The sequence below is a fragment of the Schistocerca cancellata genome, chromosome 11 (assembly GCF_023864275.1).
Source record: "Schistocerca cancellata isolate TAMUIC-IGC-003103 chromosome 11, iqSchCanc2.1, whole genome shotgun sequence".
NCBI lineage: Eukaryota > Metazoa > Arthropoda > Insecta > Orthoptera > Acrididae > Schistocerca > Schistocerca cancellata.
The window spans coordinates 164,660,788-164,680,953 of record NC_064636.1 but is presented as its reverse complement, the minus strand read 5'-3'; the positions used below and the strand labels follow the sequence as shown (position 1 = coordinate 164,680,953).

Sequence of the window (20,166 nt, the reverse complement as noted above, 5' to 3'; positions counted from 1 at the left end):
AAAATTTGTTACATACTAGTTAATTTTTGTATGCAGTTTTTTCTGACAACAAGTGCTCTCAAGCAAACAAATGTCTTGTGCAAAACTTCCAAAGCCTGGCTCACGTCTCAGGTCGCTCGTTTAGATATTACAAAATGTTTGTTGTGTTTCATAGTTTCATTTTATTGGCACTACAGTGTGTGATATCTGTACTTCAGTTCATTACTTCAAACTCTCGCACCAAGTGAGAGCAGCAGGATACTAGGATTATTAGCTGGAAAGGACATTGTAAGAAAGTACACAGTTTGACAGTTTTCACTTTTTTTGGCTTGTTTATTCAAAATGCACATGTTTTCTGAAAAATTACTTTGTAACTTGTTTGTACATTTACAATTGGCAGCTTCAGCCAGAAATTTCATTTCCAAGTCGTTCACAGTTGACCGAGACAAGTTGTTCCATTTCACAAAAATTTTGTCGATACTGACACGTTGCTCGCTTTATTAATATTTCAATGTTTCATTAAAGCTTCATTTAATAGACTTACTTCACTGACGATTTGCACTGTTACTACCTCACCTTACTTCAGAGGTGACAAATACAATGAAAGATGCGGCCACAACTTTCTGACCAGAGGTGGTGACCGGCCGCAACTTTCTCCCACACGTGGTCCAAATGCAAATCTTAGTCATTCTGTTATCACACTCACGTATGGGATGAACAAGTTTTTATTCATTGGCTATGTTCCTTTAATTGAAGTCATATTTAATAGTTTTAATGCCAATGAATTTCACATGTTGGAAAACTTTAGCTCATTTGTCATTTTGAGATTTTGGGCCGTTATGAAATGGCGAATCTTTATATTGCCCAAAATCTTTTTAAATTAATTACAATTTCATTAAAACACATGCATCAGTTGACAAGCATGGAATCAAAAGGATGGTTATTTTTAAAGGTGTTTCTTTAAAGAAAAAACTTTGCCTGACCCTACAAAACACATTAAATCTTGTGGAAGTTGACAGCACATAGCACCGTTTAACAGAAATAAAGAGACGCGAGTGACACCGTTTAAAAACTCTTGCCATCTCAGTTGAAATTTGTCGACAAAGCGAAACAAAATCTTAACCCCAACCTCAAATGACTCCCATTTCAAAGTTCGGAGGCAGATTCTGCCGTACTCACTGTGCGCACCAGGATCACATTATGTAACAATACAAGGATTTTCACCCACAAAACTTTTTGCATCCAACTACTCCTCAAACTCCCGTAAGCTGCATATGAAAAATTCTCAATCTTCCTAAATTTTTCTACTGCTGACCCGGAGAATTGGGGGAGTTTCGTTGAGATATTTTCCCGAACAGTGTTATGCTTCGAACTGTACGTCCACGTGCTCTGTGCGCACCGTGACGAATACGGCGCCTACCTCCCAGTGTGGGACGTGTGCTATGTGCTACAGTCTTCACCTCCTGCTTATGTTATAAACTGTTATTGGAAATAATGCAAAGACTCAAAATCAAACCTGATTAATTTTTCCAAGTCACATTTCACGCTATTCTGACAAATACGTTACTAAAAATTTTCCGGCATTACGGTCACCGTATCTGTGCTTTCGTGAGATGTGGCTGCAGGAATTCTAAATTATAGTAGCAAATCTATTAAATGTGACAAACATTTTGATCTATCAACAATACACCAGTAAAAAATTACAAAATTAACAACTTCATAAATCTCACACTGAAAATATCAAACAAACAAAACAAATATCTAACAACTTTTTGAACAGTAATAAATAGAAAGTTTTTAAAACTATGAAAAGGAAAGAAAACTTTAAATCCACAAAACGAAAAACCAAACACTAAGAAATTATTCTAGACTTTATCATATCGCCTTTCATTTCAGGTTCAATTTTGAGCCTCTCTATTACAACACGTGAAACCTATTACAAGTAGAATAACAAACGAAAAAGATGGATAGTTTTCTTCAACGCTACCCAAACAAAGTTCTTGTTGACGATGTTAGCTTACACTTCAATCTTTAGGAGGTGATAACGCTAAACTGAAAATCAGGTCTGTATTTCATTTTTTTGTGATTTTTCTTTTTGTTGTTTTGATGTCAAGCACTAACACAAAAACTGGATGTTAATTTTATTACTTTTCTTAATAGATGACCCTCTCTTTCTACGATGGCTGATGGACTTAAGCACTGCTTTCTGTGGTGGTATTCTGCACTGGCTGAGAGGCCTCCTGTAAACGTGAAAACAACACTATCACTCCCAGAAACTTGAACAGTTAAAACACTGCAACACCATATAAACTTCCTAGTTCCATTCAAACATTTCATCTAGACAAACAGGAATGTGTCACGCTACTAAACCACAATGGTATGTGAATGATGTGTTCAGCTTCTTCCCATAGAAAAATTGTAAACTTTTGGCTGAATTTGACAGCTGATTTCAACATTACTAACAGCTTCATACTGGACATTTACTGTGCGAACTGTTGTGACCAATGAACAGGGGGAGGGGGGAAAGGGGTGTTTAAATGCAGATTTATATCAGTAATAGTTCTACTGTGCCCTAAATGAAATCTTTCCTTGAGAGACATTATTACACAACTGTCAGGAACCAGAACATAACCTACACATACATTTTTAAAGAGGTATACAATTAGTTTAACCTTCCATCTTTTAACAAGTACTATTTGTGAAAAATCCGAACTGCTGACTGCAGTATCTTATCAAATTTAAGATAAAGATAATGACTTAGGGACAATATCCATTTAATTGATGAACAACTGACGGTTCAGATGGTGTTACTGATATCTTAATCACTTGTCAGCCGACACCTTGCATACTGCCTTTAGCACTTCTATTAAACGTAACACTAAAAACACTGACACAGCAGTCATTATGGTTACTTTCAACTTAGCAAAATGTTGACCACCTCAAGTGCAATCAACCACTGTATCAGTGCACTGAGCGTGCATGTCCTGCTATGAACAATGTGGAGGTAAAGTTAGACATGCTTACCTGTGCAGGGGGAGCAGCATCTCCACCAGACTCAGCCTAGAACAAAAACAACATATCAACCGTTTGCTTCTGGCACTTCAATTTCCAATGCATTCGAAGGATGTTATGGAATATCTTCACTTATTTGGGAAGTGTGAAATATAGTGTTAGAGCCAGGAAGAAAATGATTAATTAGATGAATGTATTTGGAATAAATGGGAAAGAATATCTCCAATTACTGACAGAATAAGCATATTATAATCAAACCGACAGTATCTCAATATGAAGTGCCTCTGAGTAACAGGAAACACCATTCGACTTTTCATTCGACTGCAACTTGTCTCTGAAAACTTAGGAAGTTTTCTGACCGTGTACATATTTTCAATTTTGCACAGTACCCAGTAATACAGCCAATCATCTGACACTGCACAAACCCCACTAGAGCACTCCTACATAACCAAGTTCAAGATTCAATCAAACTAACTAAAACCAATGCACGCATTGGCGGCAATATTCTGCAGCAGCTTATCATATACTCAGATAAATATCAACAATATTCAAAACTGATTAATTTCTGAAGCATCAATGTCTTAGACGAGACCTGTTTTAAATGTCTGGGCCAGCAGTAGTGTGCGGCTAGCCAGCCATTTTCTGCCAACAGTTTTATTCCTAACACTGGCAAGCCCTTTTCTTACAATGCTAGGTTCCCATAGGTGAGATAACTGACTGTAACACTCTTGTAGGTTAGGGCTCAATGAATCACACCCTGCAGCCATTCTCCCTGCAGGACACTTGCTTGCGACTAGCTGTTGAAAAATGTCACGTGTTGCATTACAGCCGTAAGTAAATGGTTGTCAGTGGTGGCATAGAGTAGAAATTAAAAACCATTCCTCACATGCTCCAGGTTGTGTTCAAATTCTGTGATGTGCTTTTAAGTTATAATTTTCAGATCTGTTTTAACTGACTGCTCATTATTTTCAGTCATTTGGTTTAATTTTTAAATTTCTAATCCTTCACAGCATTGTATCACATTTTTATTTACTTTTTCAAATTCTGTCATATCTGCTTTGACAAAAAATATTTTTAATATTTATCCAACTTTTAACAACACAAATGAGGATTTAAATGATAAAATGGATTATTATTAAAATTCAAGCAAAATGAGAAATAGAAACAAAGGAAATACATAAAAATGAGAGCAAACAAAAAGGACAGTGATTGAAAAGATACAGCAAGGGATTATGAACAAAAAACTAACATTACAAAGTTGCCTGAGTAAATATAATGAACCAAGTAGTTGAAAGAGTTTTAAAAATTAAAATCTGAAAGCACCTCACAGGATTCAAACTCAACCTTCATCATACTAGAAAATGATTTTATCACTATGGTACACCACTGTTCTTATTAACACTTATTTTTTAGCCTGTGGTGCACAATGCAGTTTTTCCCTCTTACTTGTGAATGAGGGCCCACTAAAGTGAATGGCCACGGGGTGTTATATCTACAACACACCTACCCCACCCCACTCCTAGGACTTCCCATTATTAACACAATCGCCTTACAAGACTGAACAATGTACAGCTGCTTTTTTATTTTGTTGCTTATGCCTAGCATCATTCATTCATTCATTATAAATTTAGCACGCTTACATAATAGACTGCCTGTTTGCGAAATGCACTGAGGCACTTTGGCTCTGAATTCACTGTGGACTGAATAATCCAGACGCTATAATCTGAATGCACCTGTTTATCACTACAATATCAGTTACATGCGATCAAGAGATTACGATAGGAACTAGATCCTAATGGACATTACTGTACACATATCTACAGACCAGGTATGCATTGAATCTTTAATTAGACATTTAATCAGGTGTTATCTAAAAGAGGGGTATCGAGACCAAAAGAGAAAGGTGGTATCGGTGTTATACCACCATCAGTCATACCTACTCTGATATTTAGAAGACCTTTAACCGAAATGTGACAAGGCAATGTGTAAATGCAAATCTGTGTGTGCAATCATTGTTAGAGTCCAAACTACTACGTTAAGAGGTTCCAGACATGACAAACTTGCCCACCAATAATTAGAGGCATAAATTTACAAGGCACTTCGTAGACAGTAGGGTATATAATGCATCAAGTCAGTGACAGAATACACTCTTGTGATGTTACCTGATTAAATGATGAACTCTCAAGCTTCTGTATACAACAATGCTCATGATTTTATACTGGTTGCACCCTGTGGTGTTTCCCACAGTTATTTATTAAGAAATTTTAGTACGGAAACACTATCCATGCATATGCGTCATCACTAAAGTTATTCTCGGACGTACTGAGATGTGAACAACGCACCTATAGCTCCAGAATCATAGGAGGGAGGGCAGGCGGCAGAGGGGCAGTTGTCTCAGATGATGGAAGAAGCTGACAATACACGTTCGCAACTTACTCCTTTATCTGAGGAAAACTAATCTTTACACTAAACTTAATGCATTCATTAGATAGTTAAATTTCATGGATGACTAATGTAACTAGCCATCACACAGGAATAGCAGTCACATTGATGACACCACAGCAGTGATTTTTATACTTTTTAAATGAAAGATGGCCCGTATGTTAACGTAGGATACAGGCTATCGCCATCCCAAAGTTCATCTAAATCCGTCCAGACGATTCAGCATGAAGGAGTAGCTAATATACTGGTGCAACATAGAAAGAAAATCGGCAGTTAAATAAGCAATTTTTAGCTCATTACAAGGCGAATTTTTTAATATGTGCAACATCATCTGCCCTCACATGTGTGCCCGTTATCAGCAGATATGCTCACACATCTTAAATCTAGCCTCACTAAAAGCTGACCCTGGTCCATCTTACAGCTTTTCATTTAAATGACAGCTTTAAAGTGTCTCAGAAGATTTAAGATACATCCAACACTCAGCAGTTCAAGTGCAGTGGGCTTTATAAGCATTGTATTTGCTACATTTAATCTTATGTCTGACACAAGGAACAAAACCAATTTCAGAAGTGTGGTACAGATCAAAAAGAGTGTAAATAGCTTTCTCTAACAATTATTGTTCCACATCCCATGTTATACTCTTCACATCAATAATTATATTTTATTTTTGGATTTTATAATATACTGGCTGACAAACCCATCATTTTAACAATCTTCTGTTAAAAACTTAATGGTAATCTCTCTTCACAGCTCTACTGACTGCTATCATTTTCACCTGCAGCCATTTGCACTTCACATTAAGCCTGTCAAAAGTGCTGTGAGGTGTCTGGTATTTCCTGAAGTTGACAACTGTAGGAATGTCTTGGCAGTAAAGAATACATGTATTCAAACTTCATGCATGATGCAGCAATTTTTCCAATACCTCAGTGTTTTATGACCTCCTGAACTGTGGGTGGTATCACAATATAACTTTGTAGAGCATTTAGTGGCACTGTCTCTGTAATTTATTGCAAGTTCGTAGCACAGTAGTAGTAAATTTGAATGTACACATTGATGCAGCAGTTTTTAACATATCTTTGTTTGATATATCTCCTGAACTGTGATAGGTAGGTGGTTCTTACCCCGACATTGTTGTCCGACGCAGATGTGTGTACCAAGTTTGGTTGGTATGCACATAATTTCCTTCACTACCAAACTGATTACTACTCAATGCTTCAGGTTGTGACAAATCAAATCAATACCTGAAACTTTCTGCTGGGCCAAAACTAACTCGGGACCTTTGCCTTTTGCAGCCAAGTGCTTTTGTGACTCAGCTACCTGAGCACTTCACAGAAGCTACCTGGTTTGTGAGCCAGTAGAGTACTTGCCCACACAACGCAGAGGTCCCAAGTTCGAGTCTGTTTCACAGTATGAATCTGCCATGAAGCGCGCGCGCACACACAGTGAAAAATTTCATTCTGGAAACATCTCTTAGCCAAGCTGTGTGTAATTTTTCTTTCCAACTCACTCTATACCATCTCATTATTTAAACAACTAATCTGTTTTCCACATTTTTCAGTAGCATCACATTTCAAAAGCTTTCCTCTTTTTGTCTAAACTGCTAGTCACCCTCATTTCACTTCAACACAAAGCTACACTACCGACAAACACCTTTCTAACATACAAATTTGTATTTTATGTTTGCAAATCTCTTCTTCTAATGCTTTTCTCACCTTTAGCAATTTGCACTTAATATCCCCTCTACTTCAGCCACTGTTGATGCTTTGACTGAAATCAGATAGCATGTATGTATGACAAGTGCAAGGGCTGCACAAAAAGTATCCAACTTATTTACTGAATCTGTCTTTATTCAGATGCAACTGTTTGACACTAGTCACTTTCAAAGCAGTCCCCTTCAGCTTCCACACCCTTCCAATCACTACTGCCACTGCTGAAAGCATAACAGAAAAGCCTCTTTTGGTATGGTGCGCAGATACTCCATTGAATTCTGGATGTCTTAACTCTTCTGAAATCAGCTCACTTTCAGAGCGTGTCAGCTTATGGAAAAGCCAGAAGTCAATTGCTGCTGTATCAGACAAACTACATATGTGTTATATTTGGCCCCAAAAAAGTTAACTGATGATGAGCAGGTGTACTATTGTGGTGAAGGTGCAAACTGTCTACTGCTATCAAGTACGGCAATCTGCATCTCACTGTGTCAGGAACATCACACTGAACCTCCCTGTAGTATTCTTTACCAGCATTAGTACCATCTGGGGTGTATTCCTTACGGACCCCGACACAGGAGTACAACAAGGTTGTCAGCGTGACTCACGTTTATGCATACTTGCTTCTTGGGTCTGTTTCCATAGTGATGACTGGAACTTACTTTGTGGGTCATATCCGTAAACTCGGAATTCATAGGCAGTGGTCACTGTCTTAAAGTAATGATGTTGCTTCTGCTCAGCTGTTAGCAACGAATTTTGCCGAGATCCTCCCGAGGTACAAGTTTTCCATTAAAATGGAATTAACAGATACATAACAAATTTTAACCTCTTCTACAAGTTCTCTGATCACTATTTGCCTATCCTGCCTTACTGGGGTCCTTACGTTATTTGCAGATGTGTCAGGGCCTATATTAATGTGCTTCACTCTTTACTGATGAGTGGCTATCTTCGAAGCAGTTTTACCAGGCTTCTTCCGTAACACCTGTCAAACATTATGGCCAAGCTTTAGACGAAATTTGGTGCAGTAACACTGTTCCACTTTTTCATTCTGCACACAGCACAAAATCCAAAGGTACCACTTACACATATTCACTTTAAAGTTAGCCAGCAACTGGTTGTTTCCACTACCATGAAGGAAGAAAAAAAAAATAAAATAAAAAATAAATTAAAAATCCACCCCCCCCCCCCCACACACACACAAAACTACATATACCTACAAACACCACACACTAATTCAATGCCATTGTTAGTTTAAACAATAAAAAATAAGGTCAGACACTTTTTGGAAAAGCCCCCATACAACATAATTTAGAAAGGCAAACTAGAAAATTAATTTATCCTCTGAATTCTTTACTAGCTGACACCCACAGTGTATCCACACATTATGTACTTTCTTCAATCTGTACTTACCATGTGTTAAGTTTCCCCATTTAACTATTGGAAACAAACTAGACCCTTCCCTCTTAAGCACGTATTAGCAACAAATGCTAATGCTTTCAAGTCAGTGCGACATGGCTCAATAGTTTTGTCCCTTTGAAGTCAGTTTTTGAAGAACACTTATAGCATCCAAATTTAACATCTGATTCACACACGTTTCCAACACTTTAGCAGGACTATACATATCCATGAAGCGCACAATAAATTTATTGTTACCCACGTATGTCGTCTAAGTTAACGAGGATTCAACTCTCTGCTGGTAAAAACCAACATAGTGAATATTATGTTTCAAACAAAGATGACTGCTATACTTAGAATGTGCTTCCAAACAAAATACTGTGCACAAGCCCAACAGGAAGTTATACTTTTATTTGGGATGGCTGCTATTAATTATAGCTTAATAGCTAGGTTGCCACACCCAGTTACATTAGTTTTATGAAATCACACCACACCATATGCCCTGATGTTGAAGTCTATGTACCATGCCAACTCAAGAAACTGGTTCACTCTGTGGAGGGACCCTTCCCATATGGTTTGTACCATACAACACCCCCTGTGCTAGTACTTGTTATGTATATTTTCCACCCATTTTGGAACCAGAAAACCACATCAGTGAGGGAAGCCCCTTCATTTCTAGCTGTGCGCCTTGAGGAACCTCAAATTTCTGTACAGACTATTCGATATCATTTTCAGTCTTGACCTACACAAGTCTCTCAGCCTTCACCTGAGTGGCCTTGTTAGTTTTTTCTACAGTTTTTAACTGTCTCACCCAAGTGGCAACTGATACTCCTATTAATAAACTGCAAAATTCATAATCCACAATTTGTAACACCTGTAGGAGAGCTACAGCAACCACCACTCTTTACGTCTTTTGGGGCAGTCTCCAGATTCTGTTCCACCCTCTCTCAACTTTATACTCAAGAGAGCTCCACTGAAATAGGGGATGATGCTCACCTTGGAAAATCTCCAACTTGTTCCAATATGACCAGCTGATACTTTTTCTACCAAAAATCTACCGGTGCATCTCATTTCACATTTATATTCCTTTGACTGGCATCAACAGTATCTGCTGGTAGAAGTTCTGCTTCACAGTTCAGTACTAATGACAATCTTATCCAATCTCTCAGAACCACTGAATTCTTAATACTGAGCAGTCATGGACGATCTAGACGTCCAGCCTCTTTACACAATGGCGGGTACAGGTCAGTACTACGTCATGTGACCATTTGTTCATGTGTGGTACCGTGTGTAACTTAGTTTCCTGCAATTTCTGTGTTGCAAATCATTTACCACAGCTATTTTGGTTTACCTCAATTCCAGACAATTTTATGAATTCTGCAGTGTCATATTTTGGGAAATGCGTATTTGTCCTGTGTGCTCTCCCTCCCAACGTTCCTCCCGCAATTTGTATTATAAGGGTATTAGTAAAAACGCACTGAGTCAAGTCTTAACTGTTTGCTGTAGTGAAAATTGTTAACTGCAGGGTAACAAACCAATTCCTACTCGTGAGCAGTATGCAACTCTGTAGTTGCCAGATTTTTCTATCTCACGTGTGACAAGTGACCGGTCAACTTGTGAAAGAAGGTACGGAGATATCGCACTTGCATCACTGCACACTGAGACATTAACATGACAGAATTACTCAAACAGTACATACCCACTATCAGTGCTTTTGTGCAAAACTGATGATGAATTAGCAGCTATGTGTAGAGTTTTTAACCTCACAGCAACATGTAATTATTTCACTTAATTTCTTTAATATTCAACATGCAACTACTGAACATATTAACACACTATCTCAAATTTTTCTCGCATTTGTAGAGCAGAAAGGGAAATGTCAAAAGAATTCAGAAGAAATGACGAACATCTTAAATTTTTTATAGACGTTTTTGAATCTCCTTAAAGAAAATGAACAGTTAGTATTATGATCTGTATACAGTACTTGACAACTGTTGCTTATGTCAGATGTTAATACTCAGAATTTCAAACACTTTGTTTATCTAAATAAAAGCCACCACAAGTAGAATTAGACAATCCCTACTTATAAAACCAGAGTTAGGCACAAACGGTAGTGGTTAGTAACCCGTCCAGTGAGTAATGATAGACTTGCCTTGCTAGGTTGCTCGACTGTCTGCTCACCAGAGCCTTCCGCCTCAGCCTGTGAAATTGAGAAACACCATTGACACATCTCTTAGTAGCTTGTGTCTACCTCTCCCTGTTGCAGCTCAGTAACACTAATATCAATCTACTATTACCAGAAAAATTTCTGCTGCTCAGTAGCAATGTCTAAAAATCAAAGTAAACAGTTAAATTAATGAAAGTTGTATGTTCTACTTAAGTGAATTCAATTAAATGTTTTAGCCAGGAATTTAACTGTCAAGTTATGTCAAGAGTAATGTCAACAAAACAAGAAAATGTTCATGGATAAGTGTATTCACTGGCAAATAATTACTCTTTACAATCCCGGCACTGTCTTACACCAACCTACATTCAGATCCTTTCCAGTCATAAACTACTGTTCTGAACGTCCATTTAAATATTTGTTACCTTAGTAAGATCAAAAAATTAGTTAATTTCTTTCAGTTGGCACAAGTAACAGAGGACAGAAACATGCAAGATCTGGCACTCATTTTCTTCAACAGTTCGGTCTACCTGATCTTCAATGTTACCTACTCTGAAAACCATTCCAATACGAGCTATTTCTTTTACGGCTTGTAAATAATAGATTTCAGCTATCAGTCGTCCTTTTGACATTTTATTGGCAGATCTAGATTTCAGCTAGAAAGTAGCCATTCTCAATGCACTATCATTTTTGATGCATGCATGTAATGCCTGTTGGTCAGGATTCATCCACAGTTCATTAAATACTCAGTATTCAGGCATTACATTCATTGATCAAAAATGATACCGCATTGAGAATGGCTACTTTCTAGCTGAAATCTAGATCTGCCAATAAAATTTCAAAAGGACGACTGATAGCTGAAATCTATTATTTACAAGTCAATGTAACAGTCGCTGTGTCTTACAGCCTCCGAATGGAGGGTAACCCAATTTCTTTTACAGATCGGACAGTCCTGGCACTAGATTCAACACTCTGCATAAGACGCACTGGATCTCAGCTCCTCTATGTTCTCCACGAGCTCTCAAATATTAGTTCGTCAAACAAGTCTACAGTTAGACATCTACTATGTCAATCTCTCACTTCTTTGCCAATCTCAATAGTTCAGCTCAAAGGATCTGTAATAGGACACAATTAAAATAGACATGTCATTCAACTAGAAATGAGCAATGCACTGTAAACAGTCCACTGCTGCTGAATTATTTCCATTGTCAAAACTTTTTGTAGTATTTAAATACAATACACACATGCAGCAGCCTGGATTATGTGAAGAACTTTGCACTTGCCACACTGACACTTCTGAATTTCAAAGCCAACACTGTTAGGGTGAGGATGGGGAGCATGCTGTACAATGTGAACAATTTGTTCAATAGTAATATTCTGCACTAACTGATCAATCTTTCTTTGCAACTAACAATTTAATATTCAGCAAATGGGTCCAGATACGTATACAAAGTTTACAGGGTTCAGAAAGATATCTTTCATTGCATAATTGAGGTTCCTGAAACTTTAGTTTCATTGCATAATTGACAATTTAATTTGAGGCTGAGTAAAAACTTTAGTATGGCATGGGCAGGAGTGGCTGTTACTGAATTCACCAGATGATCAGTAGCTTTACTACGAGAATATTAATTTGGGGTTGTAAACCCTCACCAAAAACTTCCACCTCACATTCTTGTGCTAATCTTAAGTCTGAAAAGGTTGTCAACTGGTGTTGACAGAAAACGGAGCTCTACAGTGTACAGGACTTCAAAATTGTCTACAAATGCATCTTGCACCTTCACACTGGATGTCTTTATACTCTTTTGTATAGTATGTATTTTGAACACACAGTTCTGTGTTCTAGTCTTCATGCTGCCACAATACTGAAACCCAAGCAACTGTGTTGCAAATAGAGTTAGCAGTAAAGTAGTTATAAATTAAAAAGTCAACATATTAGACTGTTGCCTTCTCTAATCTTCCTTCACTGGTTTGAACTCCCACCTTTTTGCTGCACTGCTGAAGGACACACTGCACCTATGCTGCCGGACTCTGGAGTGCCGACACACTCTTCTGGAGACTGCAGGATTGCAAAGAAATTATTACTATTACTACAACCTCATTTCTTCGAACTGACCCCCTTTCTTAACCATCTAAATCTATACTCCACAAGGCACGACGTGGTGTGTGGTGGAGGGCACTAATCGTGCCAAAGTCTTATTTCCCCCTCTGTTCCACTTGCGGATCATGCGAAGGAGAATGGTTGAACACCTCAGTACAAGCTCTAATTTCCCTTATCTTGAACGCTTGTTTCTGTTGAAGTCTCCACATTCAGGAAGATATGCTGCTCTGTCCGTCAAAACTTTCTACCCAACTGTACGTGTCATCGGATAGACTCTAGGATCACACTTTTTTGAGCGAGTGATAGTGCAGAACCGAGTCTAACGCCTTTCGAAAGTAGAGGAATATGGCATCGACTTGGGAGCCTGTTTTGTATCGTGCACAATGAGGGCCAGCTGTGTCTGGCATGACCGCTTTTTCTTAAAACAGTGCTTGTTTCTGCACACGAACTTCTCAAAAGTCTAGAAAGGTCTTTATGTCTGAACACTCACGTTCCACAATTCTACAACAAATCGATGTCAATGAAATTGGCTGGTAATTCTGTGCATCCGATTTTCTACCCATTTTATAGATTGCTATGACCTGGGCCTTCTTCCAGTCCCGTGGAACTTTCTGCTGTTCAATGATCTGATAGATGATAAGAAGGGTGCTATATTTGTAGCATAGTCAACATAAAATCTTAAGGGGATACTGTCTGGGCCAGATGCCTTCCTGGCATCTAAGAATCTTAACTTTTCTACAATCCCAGATATACTAATCAATATGTCTGCCATTCTTGCTTTTGTTCGATAATTGAAAAGGGGGAATGGTGCTGCAGTCCTCTATGATAAACAAGTTTTTTTTTCATACATTACCTGTACTGTCAGCAAGAGACTGTACTGAATTATTTGTGGCATTCATAGATTTTATGTATGATCAAAATTTTTTGGTGTTAGTTTTTAGATTCTGCAGATGAAATATTGCTTTCAAATTCATTAACAACAGCAGAAAAACAGCACTGGTATATAATAAATTAAATCTCTCAATAAAAACACTATCAAACAGCTGTGCAACCAACAGAATCTGTGGCAGGATACTAGTACACCTGAATGTCTTTATTGAACTGTTTCTCCACAACAAACTACAATGGGATCGAGTCCAGTCATTAGTCTTACTAAATTATTATTCAAACCAGTATCCACAATATGCTCTCCATTAAGTACAATGTCCGCCCCGGTAGCTGAGTGGTCAGTGTGACAGACTGTCAATCCTAAGGGCCCGGGTTCGATTCCCGGCTGGGTCGGAGATTTTCTCCACTCAGGGACTGGGTGTTGTGTTGTCCTAATCATCATCATTTCATCCCCACCGACGCGCAGGTCGCCGAAGTGGCGTCAAATCGAAAGACCTGCACCAGGCGAACGGTCTACCCGACGGGAGGCCCTAGCCACACGACATTTCCATTTTTATTAAGTACAATCGAGGCTTCTCATTTGGCAGGTATGTTTCCAAACCTAACCACTTTCTTCGGAAGTATGGTAAGAGTGCTTTACACAAACTTGCCCAATTCACTAGTTTTTCAAAACTGCTGGAAAAAGCAAAATGTCTGGTTCGACTGCCACAATACAGGTTTCTATCGACTCACTGCATTGGCATATACTCAATTCCTGGTCATTTTAGCATATTTTTTGTGCTTTTCTAATACAGCATATAGCAGGTTTGATTTGTGTTAATGTTACAAGAGTGTATGCATAGGAAGAACACTTTTCCTACAACAACTAAAAGGGAAAACACGATAAAAGACAGACTGACAGGCATAGGATTAAAAACAGCATCATCAAATGTCCTTAGTGAGGTTTGTCAAATTGATAAAACTAAGAACACGAGCAGCTGCTCGTGGGTCATCCCCTAAAACGGCATCTAAAGTACATGGCAGGTTAAGATCGAGACGCAGTGCGTTAAAATCCGGACACGACATTAAAATGTGGCGGACCGTCAGCAATTGCCCACATTGGCAGAACGGCGCCGGCGCAGCCGTCAGCAGATGGCGATGGCTGAACCGGCAGTGTCCAATTCTTAACCGGGCCAAAACTACCTCCTCCCGCCGAGAAGGGCGTGAGGAGGACGTCCAAGCCACGGGAAGAGGTTTCAAGGCCCGAAGCTTGTTGGCTGTAAGGGCAGCCCAATCAGCATGCCACAGCGATAAAATGCGCCGACAAATAACCCTGCTAAAATCTGACGAAGTGACACAACAAGAAGCTGTTCGAGGCTGGAGGACCGCAGCCTTGGCCGCGGCATCTGCAGCTTCGTTCCCAGGGATACCGACATTGCCAGGGACCCACATAAAGCTAACTAGAGAACCGACGTCCACCAGCTGCCGAAGAGTGTTGGATCAGGTGCACGAAAGGGTGAACCGGATACGGATCACTGAGGCTCTGGATGGCGCTCAGGGAATCGGAGCAGATGACATACGCAGAATGTCGGTGGCGGCAGATGTAAAGAACAGCCTGGTAGAGGGCAAAGAGCTCAGCTGTGAAGACCCAACAATGGCCATGGAGCCGGTATTTGAAACTTTGTGCCCCGACAATAAAAGAACACCCGACCCCGTCATTGGTCTTAGAGCCATCTGTATAAATGAAACTCATATTGATGAACTTCGAACGAAGTTCCAAAAAACGGGAGTGGTAGACCGAACTGGGGGTAACCTCTTTTGGGAGCGAGCTGAGGTCAAGGTGAACGCAGACCTGAGCCTGGAGCCAAGGTGGCGTGTGGCTCTCGCCCACTCAAAAGGTTGCTGGGAGTGAAAAATTAAGGTGTTGAAGGAGGCGACGAAAGCGAACTCCAGGGGGTAGCAGGGCAGAGACATGCAACCCGTATTGACGGTCGAGATAGTCGTCAAAAAAGGAACGATAAGACGGATGGTCGGGCATTGACAGTAGCCGACAGGCATACCGACAAAGCAGTATATCGCGCCGGTAGGTGAGTGGCAATTCGCCAGTGTCAGCATGAAGACACTCTACAGGACTAGTATAAAATGCTCCGATCGCAAGTCGTAAACCCCGATGTTGTATGGAGTTGAGGCAGCGTAAGATGGATGGCCGTGCAGAGGAGTATACAAAGCTCCCATAATCCAGCTTGGAGCGGACGATCGACCGATATAGACGAAGTAGGACGGTTCGATCCTCTCCCCACGACATACCACTGAGAACACGGAGGACATTTAAAGAACGGGTACAACGGGCGGCCAAATATGACACATGTGGAGACCAGCTAAGTTTCCTGTCAAAGGTAAGGCCTAAAAATTTGGTTGTCTCCACGATTGGGAGAGCAACGGGACCGAGTCGTAAGGACGGTGGGAGAAACTCTTTGTAGCGCCAGAAGTTAATACAGACCGTCTTCTCGGCAGAAAAACTGAAGCCATTGGCGACACTCCAGGAGTAAAGATGGTCAAGAGAACGCTGAAGACAGCGCTCCAGGACACGTGTACACTGCGCGCTGCAATAGATGGTAAAATCGTCCACGAAAAGGGAGCCTGATACACCAGCTGGGAGGCAATCCATTATTGGATTGATCGCGATGGCGAAGAGAGCGACGCTCAAAACTGAGCCCTGTGGCACCCCATTCTCCTGGCAAAAGGTGTCTGGCAGGACAGAACCCACACGTACCCTGAACTGTCGATCCATTAAAAAGGAACGAATAAAAAGAGGGAGGCGACCGCGAAGGCCCCATGTATGCATGGTGCGGAGAATGCCCGCCCTCCAACAGGTGTCGCAAGCCTTCTCCAAATCAAAGAACAGAGGCGCGGTCGGGCGCTTCCGCAAGAAGTTATTCATAATGAAGGTCGACAAGGTAACCAGATGGTCAACAGCAGAGCTGCGCCTACGAAATCCACATTGTACATTGGTAAGTAGGCGTCGAGACTCGAGCAGCCAAACCAATCTAGAGTTAACCATGCGCTCCATCACTTTACAGACACAGCTGGTAAGCGAGATAGGTCGATAACTGGAAGGCAAGTGCTTGTCCTTCCCCGGCTTAGGAATCGGGACAACAATAGACTCGCGCCAGCATGCGGGAACATGTCCCTCAATCCAGATGCGATTGTATGTACGAAGAAGAAAACCTTTACCCGCAGGAGAAAGGTTCTTCAGCATCTGAATATGAATAGAATCAGGCCCTGGAGCGGAGGACCGTGATCAGCCAAGTGCGGTTTCGAGTTCCCGCACGGTGAATGGGGCATTATAACTTTCACAATTCGAGGAGCGGAAGTCAGGTGGCCTAGCCTCCTCTGCCTGTTTGCGGGGCAGGAAGGCAGGGTGGTAATGAGCAGAGCTCGAAACCTCTGCAAAAAAGCGGCCGAAGGCATTGGAGACAGCCTCAGGGGCCACAAGGACTTCATTCGCGATCTTCAAGCCAGAAACTGGGGAGTGGACCTCAGTGGCAGATAGCCGGCGCAGACTACACCAGACAACAGAAGGAGTAAAACTGTTGAAGATGCTTGTGAAAGCAGCCCAGCTGGCTTTCTTGCTTTCTTTAATAATATGACGTCACTGAGCACGTAATCGTTTATAATTGATACAATTCGCCACTGTAGGGTGGCGTTTAAAGGTGCGTAAAGCACGTCGACGAGCACGTAAAGCGTCTCTACATGCTGCGGACCACCAGGGGACCGGTACGCGACGTGGAGAAGAAGTAGGGTGAGGGATGGAATATTCAGCAGCAGCGAGAATGACTTCCGTGACGTGTGCGACCTGACGATCGCAACTTGGGAAGGTTTGATCCTGAAAGGTCGCCCTGGAGGAGAAGAGCCCCCAGTCTGCCTTGGAGATGGTCCAACTAGAGGAGCACGGAGAGGGGGTATGCTGCAGGAGATGGATAACACACGGGAAGTGGTCGCTCGAATATGTATCAGCAAGTGCATACCACTCAAACCGGCGTTGCAAGTTGGGGAGTACATATAGAGAGGTCTAAATGGGAATAGGTGTGAGATGTGTCCGAAAGAAAAGTAGGGGCGCCAGTATTGAGGCAAACAAGATTGAGCTGGTTGAAAAGGTCTGCTAACAAGGAGCCCCTCGGGCTGGATGCTGGAGAGCCCCAAAGGGGATGGTGGGCATTGAAGTCTCCAGTTAACAAAAATGGTGCAGGTAGCTGAGCAATAAGTTGCATCATGTCTGCCCTGGTAACGGCAGATGACGATGGAGTGTAAACGGTACAAATGGAAAACATAAAAGTGGGGAGAGTAATGCGGATGGCAACTGCCTGCAGGCCGGTGTGCAACGTGATGGGATCGTAGTAAATATCATCCCGGACCAGCAACATAACCCCTCCATGAGCTGGGATACCTACCACAGGGGGTAGGTCAAAACGCACAGAGGTGTAGTGTGCCAAGGCAATTTGATCGCATGGGCGTAGCTTCGTTTCCTGGAGGGCTACGACGAGCGGACGATGCAAGCGGAGCAGCAACTTCAAGTCCTCTCGGTTGGAGCGAATGCTGCGAATATTCCAGTGAAGAAGTGCCATCGTAAGAAAAGGAAGATGAGAGAAGGGGTCACCTCGAAGGCCGCTTAGGGCCTGGCTTCGAGCGAGCACTGCCGCCGCTATCAGTAGGCGGACAGTCATCGTCCATTGGGTCTATAGGTTCATCGGCCATCTTGGGAGGATGGCTGGGAGGGGGAGCTTCCTCCGCCGGTGAACGGCCAGATGTTCGGCTACCAGCGGTGCGGCCAGGCGAAACGGATGACGGCCTGGGGCGGCAACCACTGGGTGGCGCAGGAGAAGAAATGCGCCGTGGCGGAGAAGGAGAACTGTGCTTCCTATGAGCCTTCTTGGAAGGACGTTTGGTGGAAGTACCGGTCGAAGGCTGGGAGGTCGAGGTACGTAGGAAGTCTGCACGGGATGGTTCCTTCTTGAAGGCCCGTGCATCTGACTTCGGGGTCTTCGACTTAGCAGAAGCTGAGGAAGGGGCTGGTGTCTGTGGGGTGATGGGAGGAAGAGGAGACGTCGACCGCGCGATCTTAGCACTGGCCGAACGGACGACCGTGGTGCCGAAGGTCAGATCGCATGTCTGGGTTGCCACCTCCCGGGTAGTCCGAGGAGAGGCGAGGACAGTACTGTATTTCCCCGCTGGGAGCAGCGCGGGCTTCCTACTAGCCAATAGCTTGCGAGCAGCCGGGGTGGACACTTTCTCTTTGACCCGAATTTCTTGGATACAGCGTTCTTCCTTATAGACAGGACAGTCGCGGGAGGATGCGGCATGGTCACCCTGACAGTTCACACAACGAGGAGACGGAGGTGGACAGTCACCCTCATGGGCATCCCTGCCACAAGTGACACATTTAGCCGCATTGGAACAAGACTGTCGAGTGTGATTGAAACGCTGACACTGGTAGCAGCGCGTAGGTGTCTGGACATAGGGGCGAACAGAAATAACCTCGTAGCCCGCCTTGATGCGCGATGACAGCTTAACACTATCGAAGGTCAAGAAAAGTGTCTGGGTCGGTACAAGGTCATTGTTGACCTTTTTCATGACCCTATGGACAGCCATCACGCCCTGCTCAGCGAGGAAAGATTGAATCTCCTCGTCAGTCAATCCGTCGAGGGAGCTAGTATAGACTACACCACGAGACGAATTCAAAGGTCGGTGGACCTCCACCCGGACAGGGAACGTGTACAGGAGTGTGGCCTGCAGCAGTTTTTTGTGCCTGAAAGGCACTCAGTTTCTAGTAATAAGGTACTGTTACGCAACCTGGTACAAGATTTGACAGATCCGGCTATGGCATCTACGCCCTTCTGGATAACGAAAGGGTTGACAGAGGAAAAATCCTTTCCGTCCTCAGATCGAGAAACGATGAGGAACTGTGGGGCAGGTGGTAGTACTTTTGTCACTGGTGGCTGCTCACGTTTCCGTGTTTGGGCAGAAGTCGAGAGAGATGGAGTGGAATCCATTGCGGAGGAATCCCCCATGATTGCCAGCGTCTCCGATGGCGCGCTCCTTCCTTGTGGGGACCCTCTCAGAGGGCACTCCCGCCTTAGGTGAATGTTTACACCTCAGGTCACACCTCCCGAGAAACAGACGGAGGGACCAATCGGCATGGTCAGAAGGTATCAGCTCAGGCAATCACCCCTCCCCGGGTCTGGCCTTTACCAGGGCGTACACGCGTGCCTTACATGTCTACCCAGGGCGGGGAATTACGCGTTACCCCGTCACCGGCTACGCGTGCGAACGCGTGGGTCGGTCTTCAGGCACGCACAGGGAGGAAGGAAGAAGAGGAATAAGAAGAGAGAGAGGGAGAGGGAGAAAGAGGACAGACTGTCTGAAACGCCGTGGCGGAGACCAGAGAAGTCAAGGAGAAGAAGGCAATGAGAAGGCAAGGAGAAGTCAAGGGAAAGAGTAAAGAA

General features: G+C 42.5%; 1 protein-coding gene across 2 annotated transcripts in view; it reads right to left on the bottom strand.

Moving 5' to 3' along the window:
* Positions 1-283: 283 nt before the first annotated feature.
* LOC126108427 (Y-box factor homolog) overlaps positions 284-20,166 on the bottom strand; it is a 140,599-nt gene continuing 120,716 nt past the window's right edge. The window contains exons 8-10 of one of the 2 annotated variants that reach the window (XM_049913641.1): positions 10,687-10,734; positions 3,004-3,039; positions 284-2,219 (exon numbers count right to left, since the gene is read on the bottom strand). In XM_049913641.1, the coding sequence (XP_049769598.1) occupies positions 2,172-2,219; positions 3,004-3,039; positions 10,687-10,734 (132 nt within the window). In that variant the 3' untranslated portion in view covers positions 284-2,171. The remainder of the gene's footprint in view (positions 2,220-3,003; positions 3,040-10,686; positions 10,735-20,166) is intronic. The other variant, XM_049913642.1, reaches the window with a different exon arrangement.